This window comes from Paroedura picta, chromosome 6 (genome assembly GCF_049243985.1).
Source record: "Paroedura picta isolate Pp20150507F chromosome 6, Ppicta_v3.0, whole genome shotgun sequence".
Lineage (NCBI taxonomy): Eukaryota > Metazoa > Chordata > Lepidosauria > Squamata > Gekkonidae > Paroedura > Paroedura picta.
The window spans coordinates 59002490-59020302 of NC_135374.1; the positions used below are offsets into that span (position 1 = coordinate 59002490).

General features: G+C 41.0%; 1 protein-coding gene across 3 annotated transcripts; it reads right to left on the reverse strand.

Annotated features, from left to right (window-relative positions):
- Positions 1-2785: 2785 nt before the first annotated feature.
- Positions 2786-10502, reverse strand: LOC143840696 (uncharacterized). Of its 3 annotated transcripts, none has more exons than XR_013232328.1 (5): positions 10209-10502; positions 9274-9405; positions 5483-5517; positions 4784-4922; positions 2786-3899 (listed from the first exon to the last, which is right to left on the reverse strand). XR_013232328.1 is itself a non-coding variant. In XM_077344245.1 (5 exons), the coding sequence occupies exons 1-5, from the start codon at positions 10079-10081 to the stop codon at positions 3865-3867; spliced, it is 492 nt and encodes a 163-aa protein (XP_077200360.1). In that variant the 5' UTR covers positions 10082-10185; the 3' UTR covers positions 2786-3864. The 3 variants fall into 3 exon arrangements, 2 of the variants coding, with proteins under 2 accessions (XP_077200360.1, XP_077200359.1); XM_077344245.1 differs by lacking the exon at positions 10209-10502 and adding an exon at positions 9931-10185; XM_077344244.1 differs by lacking the exons at positions 2786-3899; positions 10209-10502 and adding an exon at positions 9931-10185 and having other exon boundaries at positions 4478-4922.
- Positions 10503-17813: the final 7311 nt, after the last annotated feature.

A 17813-nucleotide genomic window follows, 5' to 3' on the forward strand; every position in this document is an offset into this window, starting at 1 on the left:
CTTGAAGAAGAAGAAGAAGAAGAGTTGGTTCTTATATGCCGCTTTTCCCTACCCGAAGGAGGCTCAAAGCGGCTTACAGTCGCCTTCACATTCCTCTCCCCACAACAGACACCCTGTGGGGTGGGTGAGGCTGAGAGAGCCCTGATATCACTGCTCGGTCAGAACAATTTTATCAGTGCCGTGGCGAGCCCAAGGTCACCCAGCTGGATGCATGTGGGGGAGCGCAGAATCGAACCCGGCATGCCAGATTAGAAGTCCGCACTCCTAACCACTACACCAAACTGGCTCTACACCTTGAATTCAATGCATTATGTTCAAGTCCGCACTCCTAACCACTACACCAAACTGGCTCTACACCTTGAATTCAATGCATTATGTTCAAGTTATATAGAAGTTCTGATGGCTCATTAATTCATGATGCAGTTAGTGATGACTAGACTTGAGTGGAAAATATTTATTCTAGCTGCTGAAATTATATATTTTCCCTATCTCTCAATTTTTTAAAATTTAAATCTACAAATACTGTTCAAGGTTTGAGCCGCAGGGTGGCCTTTATCCTCCTTTTTAAAAGTACAGGATTCATGTGGAGACCCTAAACAAACTCAGCTGACTAGCAGCAAAAATATGGATTCTTGTTTTTAGGATACTGAAAATATATGTACAATATATAAAGAAAAGGAAAACAGAATAAACAGGTATATCAGTATCAAAGCCATACCAAGTTGCATTTTGGCTACTATGAATCCTGTCCATTTAACACTGGCCAGATTTTCTGTATGTACATTTCTGTACTGATCATGACTAACTGAGGTGTATAATTTGTTATACCAAATTCATTTTAGAACATATCAAGAGGATGTCTACTTTTCGTACCAATTTTATTAAAGGTTTTTTTCTACTTTTAAAATATGCTACCCTGTGTTTATAATCAGATTATACTTCATATTCTTTGTTTAAATTGAATTTGGTGTTAAATGCTGACTTTACAGATGAAAAGATACTCTGTTTAAAACCTAATATGTTTTATCATAACAAAATTAAATGCTGGATTTTATATTTTATCATTCATTAAACAGATATTACTGTTACATTCCATGTTTAGAAATATACATGCATACATTTAGACTGCACATAAAATGATTGTAGACATTTAATATGCCTTACAGATTTTCAGTGTTAAATGAAAATACACAAATTCTGAATTAAATATCTTGTGCTGTGCTTGTTTTTTAATGATACTGATAATATTGGAGGGGGGGCATATTCTACCATTCTCAAAACTCAAGGCAACTAACAACTTAAAATTTATATACTGTACTCAGAAAGACATGTAGCAATTTCTAAAAACTCAGCAATTTGTATATCATGCCACCATCACCAACAATTTAAAAAACCTGTAGACATAACATTAGTTCAATTACTATTTCATTGGCTAACCCTTCATGGAGACTTCTGACCTAGTGACACTGATCCATACTACCATAACCTCCAAATAAGATTACTGTAATATGCTTTGCATGGACCTGCCTTTGAAGAATTGATACAAAATATGGCAGCAAAGCTGTCTGGGGGGTTCAGCTGCTTAGAAGTAGCACTCCAGTGCTGTAGCTTCAGGGTTCAATTCAGTACTAATACGTTTAAAGCCCTTCATGGTTTAGGATCCTCGTGCTTCAATCTGCACCTTCCAGGATACTCTCCTGTACAAGCTACATTCTTCAGACAGCTCTCTTATTGTGCCCCTTCCTAAGGATAGTTCATCCTGTTATTGAGCATATTAGGAAACAGTGGTCTGAAGTCAGGAGGAAGAGACCCAGGAATACATTCAGTGAGCAGAACGTAACTAAGGTTGTTTGGATGTGACAATGGAGAGAATCAGCCATCTGCTCTCATCTGTTGAAATTAGGGATGAAGTCCCTAGATAGGACCCGGGGATCCCCTAGTTTTACAGCTTGTCTCCAGGTGACAGATCAGCTTCCCTAGAGAAAATGTCTGCTTTGGAGGGTGGACTCCATAGCATATACTCCCTTGAGGTCCCTTCCTGTCCCAAATCCAGCCCACTTCTGACTCCATCTTCAAAGTTGTTCCCAAACCAGAGTTGACAGCCCTTGTTGAAACCTTGGTGAGAGAGTTCCCTATCCTGTGCTGCAAAGTAAACTTCTATCCCTCCTGGGAGTGGCATTTATGAGCGACTGAAGGCATGGTGACTGGGAGCAACATCAGAGATAGCCTAGTACCTGTTCCCATTGGCTGACACAGTCTGCCTACCTCATCACTATAGCAACAGGAACCAAATGAAGCAATTGACCTTCATCTACCCCATGAATGATGGCAATGGACAAGTATATGTCTGTGTGTGTGTGTGGTCATTTGATGTCAAGATGTTTGTGAACTGCAGTAGAAGTTACTAGTGGAAGTTACTACATAGAGAAAAGCAACACTTTTTTATCCTGCTCAGGGAGAATCAGTCATCACCTTCAACCCAATCATTGCGTATGTCTTGAGAAGAATGCCATTGCAAATCACACACCCCAGTTTGGCAAGGTTGAAATCCTACACATTACCTTATTTATTTATTTATTAGATTTTTAGCCTACCACTCTCCAGGAACTTGTGGTGGGGTACAATATAACCTCCCTTCATAAAACATTATAAAAACCTTGTTCTGCCTTTTTTTTCTTCCAACTTGTAGTTGGAAGGGGTAAGATGCCAATGTATCTGTAAAAAGGTAAAGGTAAAGGTAGCCCCTGTGCAAGCACCGAGTCATGTCTGACCCTTGGGGTGACGCCCTCTAGCGTTTTCATGGCAGACTCAATACCGGGTGGTTTGCCAGTGCCTTCCCCAGTCATTACCGTTTACCCCCCAGCAAGCTGGGTACTCATTTTACCGACCTCGGAAGGATGGAAGGCTGAGTCAACCTTGAGCCGGCTGCTGGGATTGAACTCCCAGCCTCATGGGCAAAGCTTTCAGACGGCTGCCTTACCACTCTGCGCCACAAGAGGCTCTGTATCTGTATAGGCTACCAAATTGTAGCATGGCTCCAATGCAATATTATCTATTTGTTTTACTTTATTTATACCCTTCACAGTGGGGACAACTAGTTTTCATCATTTTCCTCTCCACCATTTTGTCCTTGGAAGGACCCTGTGAGGTAAGTTACACTGAGGGTGTATGATTGGTCCAAGGTCACCCAGCAACTTTTCATGACAGAGTGGGGATTCAAACTTGTGTTTTCTTGATGATAGTCCAATACTCAAACTAGTACATCATTCTGTGTCTGCTTTTGTTCCATTTCTATTTTCTCCCTTCCCCTTTAGTTTTCCTGTGCCTGAAAATACTCTCTGGAAGTGAAGAGGAAGAATGAAAGATAGTGGTATTCCATGTATGTACAGGAGCAATGGAGCACAAAACATGTATAAGAGACTGATTCCTGTTTCCTTCCCATTGGAGAAGGTAGACATGGTAAGAGAATTTCCCAGTACCTTCTGTGGGAAAGTTCAAGCTTTTTCTATTAGGCACACTTGTGGAAGAAACAGACTTGCTTGCAATTTATCTTTTCCCCAAAACTCAGGTATGGCAGGCTTAACATATCCCATAAATATTCCCAACTATTTTATTACTTTATGTATCATTGTATAAAATTATTTTATTATATTATTTTAAAATAAAAAATAATTGGTATGCCTCTTAAATACTGTCATGAACCTTTTACAAATATATTTGCTCAGAGCAAATATGGTCAGATAGTTATGTGTATTCTGTGCTTAATTTTCTCTGTAGAAAGTCTTCAGTATCTGAAGATGTCTTTGTCGGATGTAATCACCAGAATGGTTCGTTGGCTCAATTAAAAACACACACACACAAAACCTACTTGCTTTGAACACAGTACTTCCAAAAGCAGGCTGCAATGTATAAAGAAAATACATGTTAAAATAAGGTATACATAGATCTCTTGGTAATCTAAAGCTTTCCTTATGCTGGGCATATTTTATTTTCTCTTTGCTCCCTTTCCATTTTGGAAATGTTTAGATGTAGGGAGTTTAATTATGGTTTTATATGCCCATATTTCCATAGCCCCAAACAAATGTTCAGAACATGTAACCGGGGGAGCTCTAGCTGCATTGGGACATACCTCCAAAACTGACATGTTCTATTGTAATGCCATACTGGAAAATGCAGAGATTCCCAAGAGCTATCATTCATACATGAAATGTACACATATGATGCCAGATATATAGATAAATAAATATTTTATTTTTCTAGCGTGCTCTTCCCATGCTGCTCAGGATGGGTAAACAACGCCATAAAATATCAAAGATCGCAAGCGCTCCCTTCCTCCGGTTGCAGTGAAAGTTTGCAGCCTTAACAGAGGAGACATGATCTCACATCTCTGTCCATCTTTAAATGAGAATGGCAGCCAGTAATTTGCCTCTTGGCCCTATAGGAAAGGGTGATGGCAATTTAATCTTTAACTTCCACTCAGTTTTGTAATTTATAAAGGTCACCCCCCAAAAAAACTGATAGAGCCCATTTCATTTATTGAACTGAGCCTCTGCTCAAGTTTAATGGTTAAACACCTTCCCCCACATGGTCATGACGCTGAGGTTGTGTTGGCCCACAAATCAGTCTCCCAGTACTATCTAGGCTTTATAGTGAGTCTTCACATTTTGTCCTTCCTATGCAACCGTTATAACCCTAGACTACCTAAATCTGCAGTGGTTTAAATATGAAGCAACTCCAAGTTACAATATGGGAAGGAATATAATTTGTCTGCTGGAAGATGTACCTCTTTTCTTTGATTTCTTGGAAGACAATGGTGTTGCTTTCCTGAAATTCTTTCCACTTAAAGGATATATTTCCAGAAAATCCACAATGGCCTCTTCATGAGAGATAGGAGGCATAGACTGACTGTCATCAAACTCTTCCTGTCCAGAATGAAGCACATAAGAGAAAATATGTTTTAAGATTACAAATATATAAACTAGAAAGGATACAACCAAGTTCTTGATGTGCTGATTTCGAAAAAGTGTGTTTCAGGTGTCACATTTATCTGATTCATTTCAGTTGATGGAGGAGCTCTACATATATTTTGAGCATGCTGATGTCTGGCACCTCCAGTAATATACAAGGAGAGCTTATATTCATAAGTATCCTATGTATGCAGAGGAGCTCACCAGCATATTGGTGGTAGGGAATAAAGTGGTGAAAAGTGCCAAGCCACAGCCGATTTATGGCAACCTTGTACAATTTTCAAGGCCAGAGACTTACAGAGGTGGTTTGATATTGCTTTCTTCTGTGTCACAACCTTGATATTCCTTAGGGGAAATATTAGCCAGGGCTGACCATGTTTAGCTTCCAAGATCCAAAGAGACTGGGTAACCTGAGCCATCCAGGTCAGAGTGGGAATAAAGTAGCTCTGTAGTAAAAGAAAAACTTAATCTGTTACTGGGATACTGGTTGATTTTTTAAATTACTCATGTCTTACCATTTTGATTGTCTTCCCAAACATCTTGGTATAAACTGAAACAAAAATATGGGAATAATATGGTAGGTTTCTGTCAAAATAGTAGTTCAAGTTATTATCACTTTACAGTACATACTGAGACATGTGAAACTGTACAGGAATTGGAAATATATTATTTAATTTAACATTTTGAAAGAAGTATATCCACAATCTGGTTTGTAGGGAATTCTTTTGGAAGTAGTTCCTAATTGAGATACAAGTAGGTAGATAGGTGTTTTAGTGGATTGTTAAAAGACAAAACTGAAAAAAAATTGGTAATAAGCCCTCCTTTAGCCCTCTGACATTTCCAGTTCCTTATATTAGCCAGAGACTTTGGTGTAGATTGCTAAGTAGGTCAGCATAACTATCTACTCTAGGAGAGCTGCACAAGTTTTATATAAACTACTTGTGTATACATAGAGGCAAAGTTGAGTATTAAGGACTGTGTGCGAGAAATGCTGAAGCAATAATATTAAAGTGAGAACAGAATAGAGAATAGGTCTTAATTCAACGATGGTTGCTATTAATTAACATTCTGAAAGTAGCCATTTTTATTGATTGAGAATAACTATAATTCTGGGTCATGTTAATCAATTAGTACCCACTATACTGTGCCACCCTATTGATATTGTGATTTGTCTTGCTTCCTAAAATCATCTAAAGGAATTTATTTTGGTACTAGCCTGCAAGCCCATTGCATTGAAGGATGCAATGGATGCTGGGGGGGGGGAGTGGTGGGCAGGCCCCGGACAGCAGAGGAGGCAGGGATCTGGCTCAGGGAATGGGGGAGAGTGCTGTGGGTCAGGGCACAGTCGAGGGGATGATCTCTCTTCCCAGGCATGCGCAAGAAGCTTAAGAGTTCAGGGGGCAAGTTTGGTGATGTGGGGGAAAATCAGAGCCGCAGACCTCTCTCTCCTGCTGAGGACAGGCAGCCCCAAGGCCTTGCAAATGTGTCGGTGTTTGGAGGTGTCGGTGCACTGCAGCCAGGAGGCTTGTGAGGCCTGGGCAGCCCTGGCTGGTGGCTGTCAGTGACAGGTGGGCAGGGAGATCCCTGTGGGCAGGGTGGCACACATGTGTGGCCCAGCACCTGCTTCCTAGGCATCCAGGCAGGCAGTGAGCGAGGGCTATCTGGGGAGGGCAGGGAGGGTACACAAGGCAAGGAGCAGGCAGACTGGGTGCTGGGCAGCGAGGTGGGTGACAGCATGCAGAGAAGGGAAGGAAGGGAAGCAGCAAGCATGGTGGTGGTGGTGCTGCTGGGGACAAAAAGGGAGGGGAGGGGGTGGGCATCTGGTCTCGGGGAAAGGGGGCTGTGAGGGAGTGGGGGACGGGACAGAAGCCTGGCATCTGCATATGAATAGAGCCTAGTGGGGGGAGGGTGATCCACAGGGTGGGCCAGTCCCAGCCCCAGCTTCCAAGCAGTGAGAGGTCAGGTGATGGCAGGGCTTGAGTGGACAGGTGGAGGTGGCGGGCAGTCCCTGTTCTGTTGCAGTGGAGGCCAAGAGGGCTGGCAGCACCCTGCACCACCTGCCAGAGCTACGGCGAGGGCTGCAGCGGTGGGGCTTGAGGGAATGGGGGCAGCCGTGGCCACTGCCATCTGCCCTTTTGCCACCCCCAAGAGGGCTGGCTTGTCCCCAGACTACCTACTTCCTTCCATGGTGGCAGGCAGGGGCACACTGGCATATATCATGACAGAGTGCCCGGCACCAGGTTGGTGGGGGTGGTTGCAACCAGTCCACGGCCCAATCAGGATGCGCTGTGCATATCCTGATTGGGCCGTGGACTGGAAGTGAAGTCCAGACATGGCTGGATGGGCCCCGGACAGATGCCGCCTGTTCTGGCCTTTCCAGGGTTTTTTTTAGAGCAACAGCGGTTAAGGATTGCCATTCTGTAGTGCTCTTGTTTACTGTACATGGTGGTGATGATTGTCTTGACTTTTGGGCTCCACCTAACTCTTTGGAATTGACACTACCAACCAATAAAGGGATCAATTCATTAAATACCACCTGGTATTTGAGTCCATGCACAACTATGAAGTTTGTACATGTCAAGATATTCTTAAAGTGAGCCATCCAAACACATGGTTCTATTGTTTGCCTAACAGAAACACCTAATGATTAGATGAAACCTTAGACCAAATCAGCAAAGCAGTTCTTCTAAGTATCTGAAATTATACCTTTCCCCAATATTTTCCAGCTTCCATAGAAACTCTCATGGCTTTTCATTGTGTGAGGAGGACTTTGGAAATTCACGTAGAATTTTGTTTCGGCTGAAACTCATAAGATATTTTGATGGTTTTATCAGTATTCTTTTGGCTTCTCTTGACATTCCTGGGATGTTTTTTTTCCAAGGATGCCCCATCACTACACACAATTTTGCTTTGCATTTTGTTTGTGGGACATGCTGGAAGCAACTCTGCTTCCACTCCCTGTCATCTTCACCTTGAGACCAATAATACAGGGGATGAAAAATATCTGTTTTCTTGTGTCTGATGCTTAAGAGAAAGGCTTGGTTGCCTTGACTTTATACCCTTTTCAGATAAGTAGCATTTACTGCTGCTTCCCATGCCAGCCCTTTTATTTTGTGATTTAGAGCAGTGGTTAGTACGCAGAGTCACATTCTTCCTTTAAAGGAATCCAGTATCTTAGCAATAGATTTACCTTAAACTTTTCAGATAAGTCTGCAGTTGGGTTCTGTTTGTCTACTTTCTGGTCCTCAATGAAGTGAGCATGGGCAGCTTTGTTATGTTCGAAAGGGACTAATTTTATAAAAGGGTCATATATAAATATGTAATAGAAGACATCTTCACATTTAGAAATGTAGAATTAATTTGGCGTAAAATATTAACATACAGTACAGCAATATCTTTACAGGCATACAAATCAAATATCATTGCAATCTGTGATACTAATGATATTTGGATTACTTTGAATACTGCCTCTGATCAGGTGGTTAAAATGTAATTTATTCCAGATCAGTATCTGTCATCAGATCCAATTGTTATGTCAGGGCTACTAATAGCACTAATAAAGATGTAGTTCAAATATAGCCAGCACATCATTATACATATGGGACAAGGCACCAGTGCGTGGTAAATTAATGCTGATCATTAGATTCCTATATAGGCATTATGCAGAAGAATATGCTGTGATTAATTCATAATTCATGGATGTCTGTGACTCAAAATGGAACCTGCAAAATGGAGAGTTGATGCAAAAAGTTCAGTTTTGTTCGCTGGCATTATAATTTGATCAGATCGATGGATTAGTGTGCCTTCTTCCTCATGCAATTACAAAATGTTGGTGCTTCAAGATATTGATATGTGAATTGTATGAATATATTCTTGACAGGGTTGTTGTGAGAATAAAATGATGGAGAGGAGATCTAAATAAATTACTTTTGGATCTTCATTAGGGAGGAACATGGCGTATAAATTGTAAATATAAATAAATATAATTAGAACAGACAAAAATGTATCCTTTGAGATTTAATATCTAGTAATATCAACAGGGGGTAGGTAAGAGATAGTTTAACTGAACTTGGTGGTTTCTAGCTCATTTCAAGGAATATATAATAATATTAACAAATTTTGTACTAATACTGGACCTGAAACCAAAGCAGTGAGATATGCTTGAGATAATTATTTAACTGTATTACAGACATAACTTACTTAAATATCATAACTTACTTAAATATCATTCATTCAGTTTTGATGTAAGCATTTAATTGATAGTGTGAAAATGATTGTATTAATCAAGTTGTTTTTGTTTAATTACCTTGTAGGTCTGTGGTCTTGGGAAACAATTTGGCCTTGGTACTTTTCTGTACCTTATCAAATGCTGATAAAAATTCTGCTATCTTCCTTTGTTGATTGTCTCGGTGTTCTTTCACTACTCTTTGTTTTTTATCTGAAAATAAGGAAAAGACTAATATTATAACATATGAGTATGTTCTGATTGGAGGCAGAATGGCCCAACTTTTCACTCATACATGAATAAAAAATTGGAGCCATATCTTCCTTTTGCTATTTATTGAAACAAGCATTTCCTCATTATACTATAAGTGGAACATGAGAAAATCAATGCATATATTTTTGTGATAATTTGGTGGCAGAATGTTGAAGGCAGCCAGTTGTTCAAACAGTTGTTCAAAAATAGTTTCCTGCTTCTCAAGGGCTTTAAAAAGAACTTAGACATTGTGATGAAAACACAGAGGAAAATATTGAGTCTAAACTAGCAAGTGTATTGGTACAGTTGTGTTACTTTCTATAGCAGAAACTTTGACCTCAGTTAAATGTTGCTTTTACAACAGTTAACTAATTTAATATATTTTCTTCCTTTTCTTAAGGTATTTCATCTAGAAAACCATTAAAATAATAGAATTATACAAGACAAGAACTGAATTGGCACTACAGGTCTGAGATTATTACTTACCTTCCTGATGTTGCAAATTATCAGATGAAATTGTCTGAAATGTTGAAGAAAAGGCTACAAAGAGTAAGACTAGCAAAATGCTGCTTTTCATTTTAGCAAGTGGAATCACTAGATTTCTCAGAGCTGCTTTGGTGATGTCTTTCCACAGCATCCGTCAAGACTCTTTCACCCCAGTTTTCGGTCTGGTCAAGTACATAGGTCTGGCTATCTACTTTTAAACCCTCATTTCCTTTCGTTAGCCAGAAAATAAATTCCCCATCACATTTCACTTTACTTACCAGCATTTTGACATTTGGTGACATGTCTTTTTCTCTGTTCTGAGGTTTACTCTGTGCCCTTCTAGTGATAGTCTCCAACGTCAGAGCTCTTTTCTCTTCTTAAGCAAACACATTAACTTTGTGTTATCATTGCTTGAACAGGAGAACCTCCAAAACATGTGCGCAAACTTTGGGATAAATTAACGGAAGGTCAGCTATCAGTGACATAGAAAATAATCTCATGTGTTCTATTGTCTCCATTCTGGCTCTTAATGAGGATGCTCATTAAAAAGCTACGGTTTCAAACACACTGCTGACGCCAGTGGTCGACCTAGCAAACATCTCAGGAACAAAACAAATAACCAAAATTCAAAAGTGAACTATACACAGACTGGCACAAAAGGAAATGATTAGATAAATGTAGGACGATAAAGTCAGCTCAGAAGGACTTGTCGGAAGTCTGTCCAACTCTATAAATGCCACATTGTGTACCAAACCCAAAGTCATTTCACCTTTTCCAGTAGCTGGGATATCTTCCCTTCCATGGTTTAGGTATTCTGAGGTCAGATAAGGTTTCCTAAATGTTCTCCCATCTGCTGAAGATAAATGATATTTTAAGAGTTAACATTAATGTTTTCTTCAGTTGTTATGGTAAGAACAGTTATTATACACAATTTCTTTAAGTTCTGTTTTAGATGCTAGAACACCCTCAATATTTGTCACAAAGCTTTAATAGGTTAACTGAAGAAAAGAATCTAAACCTCAGAGACAGATCCCAAAATGAATATCTATGTCTCCTGTAATAGTTTGGCTCAGATTTAATGGCAAATCATAGTTTGCCTCGATGGTATAACTTTAAGGAACCCAGGACTTACTCACATAATACCTCCTTTCCTTTCCCATCATACATTATCACACATAATGAGATAATTAGTTATTTCTGGGTTTACTGCCATTACGTCTGCACTAGAAGGAGTGTCAAAGCAGCTTACAATCACCTCTTCCTCTCCCCACAACAGATGCCTTGGGAGGTTGGTGGCTGACAGAATCTCTGTGAGAACAGCTCTGATGGGACTGTGAGTAGCCCAAGGTCACCCACCTGGCTGCATGTGGAGGAGTGGGGAATCAAACTCAGCTCTCCAGATTAGAAGCCCTTGCTGTTAACCACTACACTATATCAAGATAAAAATAAAATCATGATTTTTTAAATTATAAAGTAGTTTTCAAACTCAATTCTGGTTAACACTGAGATTCCTTGGAAACAGGATTGTCAGCCAGTAGCTTTTTGGGAGTGGGGTTTGGCATAACGTGACTAGATAAATTTACCCAAAGACTATGAACAGAATTGCCACTGTTTTTCTTCTGAAAGTGGTATGGCAACCATATATTGTACAGGTGCCAGTTTCTCCTCCCTGCATCTCTGCATCAGGGAAAATACACTTACCGAAGCGGTTCACGACTCTGTCAGATAAAATACGTTTTTTTTCTCTCCATTTTCAATACAAAGAGTCTGGATATAGAAAAAGTGGCAGAATGCTGCTTTTGTAGTCATAGCAAGTTACATGAACATCCTTTTGTTAAAACTGCCAATTACAAACAGCATCCTGATACATTGGAGAAAATGTTACCTTTTAATATCAGGCACTCCAAATAATTTTTACTATGAAAGTGTTATACTTGTGTGTTCTGACTTTGCTTTCCTGTGGTTTCCTGTGGTTTTCCATTGCCACTCCTTTACCCATGTTATGATCAACAAAACTTACAAAAGAGATTTTTCCTTGGTTGTCTCAGACCTTTGAAATAGGAGGTAGAACTGCAAGGTTTACCTCTCTAAGTTTTACCCACTTTGCCAGCCTGGCTTTCAAATAGAGCTTGTCTGTATCTATATCGTCTGTATAAACAGAAAACACAAGTGGATCGAAGTACATCACACATTCTCATACTGCCACCTATAGTTCAGTTCTAGTTTGCACATACTGAAGCTGCCTGTGCATACAAAAATGTGGTCCTGTTCAGGTAGCATGGTAACCAGATGCATAAAACCATTGTGCTCCCAGCGTGCTTGCCAGCTTCCCAGTATGCCCAGATATAACATATAAAATTGATTGTTGCCAGCTGTAAATCATTTAGAATTGGCCCCATGAGCTCCCATCAAGCCCTGCATTTGTGGCTGTTTTCCAACATCCAGCCAAATGCTGGGTGCTGACAATGTCCAGATATCAAACCACTCAAACTAGTGCTTCAGATGCAAAGAAATTTGATTGATCATATATGATACAGATGACTCAGCAAATAAAGCTCAAGCCCAGTGGCACCTTTAAGACCAACAAAGTTTTATCCAAGCTATAAACTTTTGTGTGCATGCAGACTTCTTCAGTTACCAGTCCATACAGTCCATACAGATAAGTAGAGGGGAGCAGTAAATTAGCAAACTGTATAACAGATTGTGAACAAATTGTACATTATGTATAACAGATGCAAGGACCAAAATGGAATAACAAGCTTGGTTTATATGGTCATAGTGAATTCATAGTGAAGAAGATAAATTTCTCATATTTGGCATGCCAGATTAGAAGTCCGCACTCCTAACCACTACACCAAACTGGCTGTAGAAGTCCGCACTCCTAACCACTACACCAAACTGGCTGTAGAAGTCCGCACCAAACTGGCTGTAGAAGTCTGCACTACTAACCACTACACCAAACTGGCTGTAGAAGTCCACACTACTAACCACTACACCAAACAGATGTAAGGGCTGAATGTAGTTAGCATATGTCATGAGATAAGAAACCAATATCCCTGTTAAATCACTGAGGATTCTACTGTTCTGGGTGTTGTAATAACTCAGCAATTGTCTTTCTAGTCTTAGATGGGTAGCCATGTTGATCTGAAGCAGTAGAACTAAGTTTGAGTCCAGTAGCACTTTTAATACCAACAGTTTTATTCAAGATATAAGCTTTCGTGTGCATGCACACTTCTTCAGATGCAATGAAATAGAAGTTAACAGTCCGTGCATATAAGTCGAGGGTGAGTAGTAAATCAGCATACAACATAGTGAAGATGTTTAACAGATTAAAGGACTAAACAGGAATTGCAAGCTTGGTTTATATGGTTACCATTTGTTTGGGTTTAATTCCAAGGGAGAACATCGAGTAGGAAATAAATATGTCAAAATTGGATAATGATGGGCAGATGTATCCTTAATTATGAAATGTTAAGAGTAATTAACTGAGACCCTGCTATTATTCTCCACCCATCTCCTTTTAAGCACAGAGGTGCCCTTACAGCATCTTCTTTTTTGAATTGAGAACAATTGGTGGTATAGAGTTATCTCCCCTGTCCCCAGACCAGGGAAATACATTCCAGTCTAACTTCCATTTCATTGTACCTGAAGAAGTGTGCATAAACATGAAAGCTTCTAAAACTATTAGTCTTAAAGGTTCCACTGGACTCAAAACTTTGTTTCTTTCCACTCCTTTCCTTAAATTCCTTTGCAATAAAACTGTTATGTTAAGGTCACCCATTGAATGTCCTGGAAAGTTGAAATGTTCTCTTACTGGTTTCTCAGTCTTGTGATTCTTGATGTCAGATTTGTGTCTATTTCTCCTTTGGGATAGGGTTTGACCTGGTTGTCCTATGTAGAGAAATGGTGACCATATAACCCAAGCTTCTTGTTCCGGTTGGGTCACTGCATCTGTTAAACACCATTTATTATGCTTATGCTAATTTTCTGATTATCCTCTACCTATATGTATGGACAGGTAATTTCCATTCCAATGGATCTGAAGAAGGATGTGCGCACACATAAGCTTATACCAAGATTAAACTTAGATGGTCTTAAAAGTGACTCAAACTTTGATCTGGTGCTTCAGACGAACATGGCCACCCACATGAATCTATCAAAAGAATCACTCTATGGTTTGATGTTCAAGCAGCTTATTGTGACAATAAAATTAGCATTAGTTATAACATCAACCATAATTTCTGCAGTAATGCGTTTAGTCTATTACGGCGTTAAGAAACATTCAGAAAAGATGGCCTGGTTACCTTGTGACTCTTTTCATCAAATATTTAATGTAGTCGGTGGGATTAATTCCCAGTTATATATTAGGTCACCTCACTCCCATTTTTGTTTAGGGCTGGCAGGGGCTCATGGGAATTGTAGTCCATGAACATCTGGAGGACCACAGGTTGAGGCATTCAGTTTCTATTTGTGTGCAATGCTGGCAAAGACTGCCCTCTGGTGGTGCGATTGCAACCCACTGTGTGTGAAGTGACACCGATAACGAGAGGAGGGAGAAGAAATGGAGGTGTGGGAGGAGGATGATCAGCTCAAGCGCTACACGTTCTCTTTCAGAATGAGAAAAGTTAATAACTGTTTTAGTACAAGCCAATAATAGCTTGCAATGCATAAACTGCTGCTTGAGGAAAAATACACAGGCTGTTTTGCTCCAAAAGGCATTCATTACAACTTCCCTGTTGCCATACTGGTATGCATTTAATTGTTGTTGAAGCCTTGAGACCAAAGAGAACAGTGATGATACTTAGAGGCTTTTCAAACTGTGTTTTCTCTCACCTTGTTGGTTTAGGAGATGGAATGTGGCTCTGTGGAAGAGCCTCTGCCTGCTTTGCACGCCGAAGGTCCCCTGTCCAATTCAGGGTTTTTATTTCAAAGTATCAGGCAGTAGGTAATATGAAAGACAGAGATCCTGGAGAGTTCAGAATACTGACCTTAACAAACTGATGGTCTAATTCAACATAAGGCAGTGTCATGTGTGTTCATGTATGTTGTTTCTGAAGCTGATACTAGTGTTTCATTCAAGGTTTTAACCTTTAAGCCTTACACAGTCTGGGCCCTGTGTATCTGAGGGACCGTCTCTCTGAACAAGTCCCCCGGAGAGCACTTTGTTCTAGTAAGGCCAACCAGCTGAGGATCCCTGGCCCTGGTGAAATGAGCTCCCAGGGGAGATCAGAACCCTCCCCTCCCCTTGTCCTCCTGATTCCTCACACCCTCTCTGCATAACGGCACTGCCAGAAATGAAATGACATATCATGGTGCTGACAGCTATTTAAGCGGGGTATAAATAAATAAGTAAACAAACAAATAAATAAAATAAGTCTGAGAAGGGTGGTATACAAATGGAATATTAAATAAATAAAATAAAAATTGCATCACTCTACAGTGGAGCTGATCAAGGCCGAACTCTCTTGTGTGCAAGGCCAAACCATCCATCTGCCAGCAGACCTCTGAAGTAGCCAGCACTGTTGCTGGACACCCTTCCTGCCTACTGGTAGCAACTAGAGGAGCTCCATGATCTTACAGCATGTGTAAGAAGAGCGCAGCATCACCTTGACTGTTTCTACACTGGAGGCTTTGCACTGGGCTGCAGGCTGGAGTTTGAGTTGGGGCAGGTTGCTTCACCTCTTCCTGCTACCACACGGGGGAGCATTTGACTTGGTGCACCTCGTCCACCCCAGATTTGTGCTCCTATATGGGAACTGAAGCAGCGAAGTTCCCAGTGTGAAAACAGTCCTCCAATGACCGGATGACCCTCTTCTGAATGAATCATGTCTTAAAGCTGTTCCAGGACATCACCGACTTGGTCTGCACCCACACAGCCAGCCTGGGGCATGTCAGCACCCTCATTTGAGGGCTGGAATGGGTGCTGCACTCTGCAGTACAACTAGGCCCTGGGGGGGACGTCAGTTCTCCCACAGGTCAGGGCCTTGGCCAGACAGGTTGCGCGTGGGGTTCCGCAGCAAGGAGCAAGAATACAAGCTGGCTTACATGTGTGAACCCCGCATTAGGGGCAGCATCAGTGTTGGTAATGCACAGTTCCTTCAATGGAAGTGTGACTTTTGCCACACAATGGTAGGGCCAGAGCCATGCGTGTGGCCAGATGTTTCCAGTATAGTTATCAACTGTGTTTCCTGCCTTTCCTTCAGCAGAGTGAGTGGGGTTTCTCCCTCCTGGGAGACATCCTCAGCTCCCATCTATCCCACCTGGATCCAGTCAGGGTGGATGAGTTGTGCTTTTTGAAAGTCAACCTAACCCTGCTAGGCCATCCTTCTCTGGACCTGGTAGAATAAGATCATTATTTCCTGTCATTCTCCTGTTTGTTTTCCCTCTGGGTGTTCTTGGCATGTGGCCCAGTCATGCCCCTGGTTCTTGGTTGGGATGATGGCTGCCTCTGCTGGGTGGGGTTAGGTTTGCCCTACAGCCAACCCAAACAACATCAACTTCACCCAGAAGAACCCTAGTACTTCCTAGCACAATAGTCTCCTTATAGAATTAGCTCATAGAATTTCTCAGATGTGAGTTGTCCTCGTGTTATTTTTCCATGCTAATTTAGGAGACTTCTAGGACTGGAGGCAGCTTGTGTCAATTGCCCATGTAACCCATGCTTGGCAGACAGATCCTTCTTGGGAACTGGATAGTGGAAGTTGTTTGCAGTCCCTGAGACAGCAAGTGCTGTTGTTTGGTTTTCATTTGAGAGGGTGGAGAGGCACGGGGCAGTGGCTGAGTCCACCTAGGAAAGATTGCGGTGGAGGAAGCTCCTTTCTTCCACAGCATTGGCAGGTTAATCTTGGAACAGTCAATCAGGTATGGAAGGCCAGAGTCCTCCTAGTTCTCAGGGTGACTTGACTTCCTTCCTATGGCAACTTGTCTTCCATCCCAAGCCATGATTCTCACCAGTGTCACATAATGTATACGTGATTTGGTGGACTTTCATGGATCCCAGGGCACAACACATAGGCTGTGTCATTTGCCCACTACCTGTGCTTGGCAACTTCACGGATCATTCCTGGGCAATAGATGGATGTGGTTGGGTGCTCCCTCGCTGAGGATTGTCCTAGTATTCAGGCCAGTCATGGGCTGGAATCCAGGGCCATCCCCTCTCATTCACCTTACTGGCAAGGTGAAGGCAGAGAGGAATTTTGGAAAAAAAATTACCTTCCTCCTGATAACTGAGAAAATATATTCAGGATCCAACTCATTTTTAATATTAATTTTTGTTTTGTTTAGTTAAGCTGTCATTTGATGTGGTTTTGCTTCCCATAAATTTAAATAGGAAACACATTTCTGGCTGAAAAGTCTTAATTTTCCTTCTGGTATTGATTAAACTTATACCTTTCACCTAATTACTGAAAGTGCCAGAACTTGTACAGATAAGAGAATTGTTTTAAAGGAAATTAAATGCCAAACAATTTTCTTGCTGTAATATAATTTCTCCACATAGTGGGGCAGCAATTCTCAGGAATTGCACCTCTAACCCAAGGAATCGTTTTCAATTCTTTTTACAGATAGGAAAAAGAGTCCCTGTTTTTCTCTTATTGGAACTCTTCCTTTTTGCTTACCATATTTAGACCTTGAGTGCCCAAAGCTACTCATTTGAAAATAATATTTATAGAAAAGCTATATGGCTTACTTCCGGGGAAATGTGATTTTAATTACAGTGTCAGGGCTTGACCTCTATCATAATGGTTCCATATAAATAAAGCGGTAAGAGGGTGCTGGGAGGAGTTGGCACTCATTGCTAACCAATCTAGGTATGCTGCCGCACTGTCCCATCCCTGCTTTCTGACCAACGAATGGCCAATCAGGAAGGGTGTCCTGCCCCTCCA

Excerpts from the sequence above, each read along its gene's own strand:
- LOC143840696 (XM_077344244.1), bottom strand. The coding sequence starts at position 10,081 with ATGCTGTGGAAAGACATCACCAAAGCAGCTCTGAGAAATCTAGTGATT. Across the intron at positions 5,518-9,273 it reads CAAGACCACAGACCTACAAG|TTTATACCAAGATGTTTGGG; the intron begins GTAATTAAACAA and ends TTTTTGTTTCAG. Across the intron at positions 4,923-5,482 it reads TTGGGAAGACAATCAAAATG|GAAGAGTTTGATGACAGTCA; the intron begins GTAAGACATGAG and ends CATTCTGGACAG.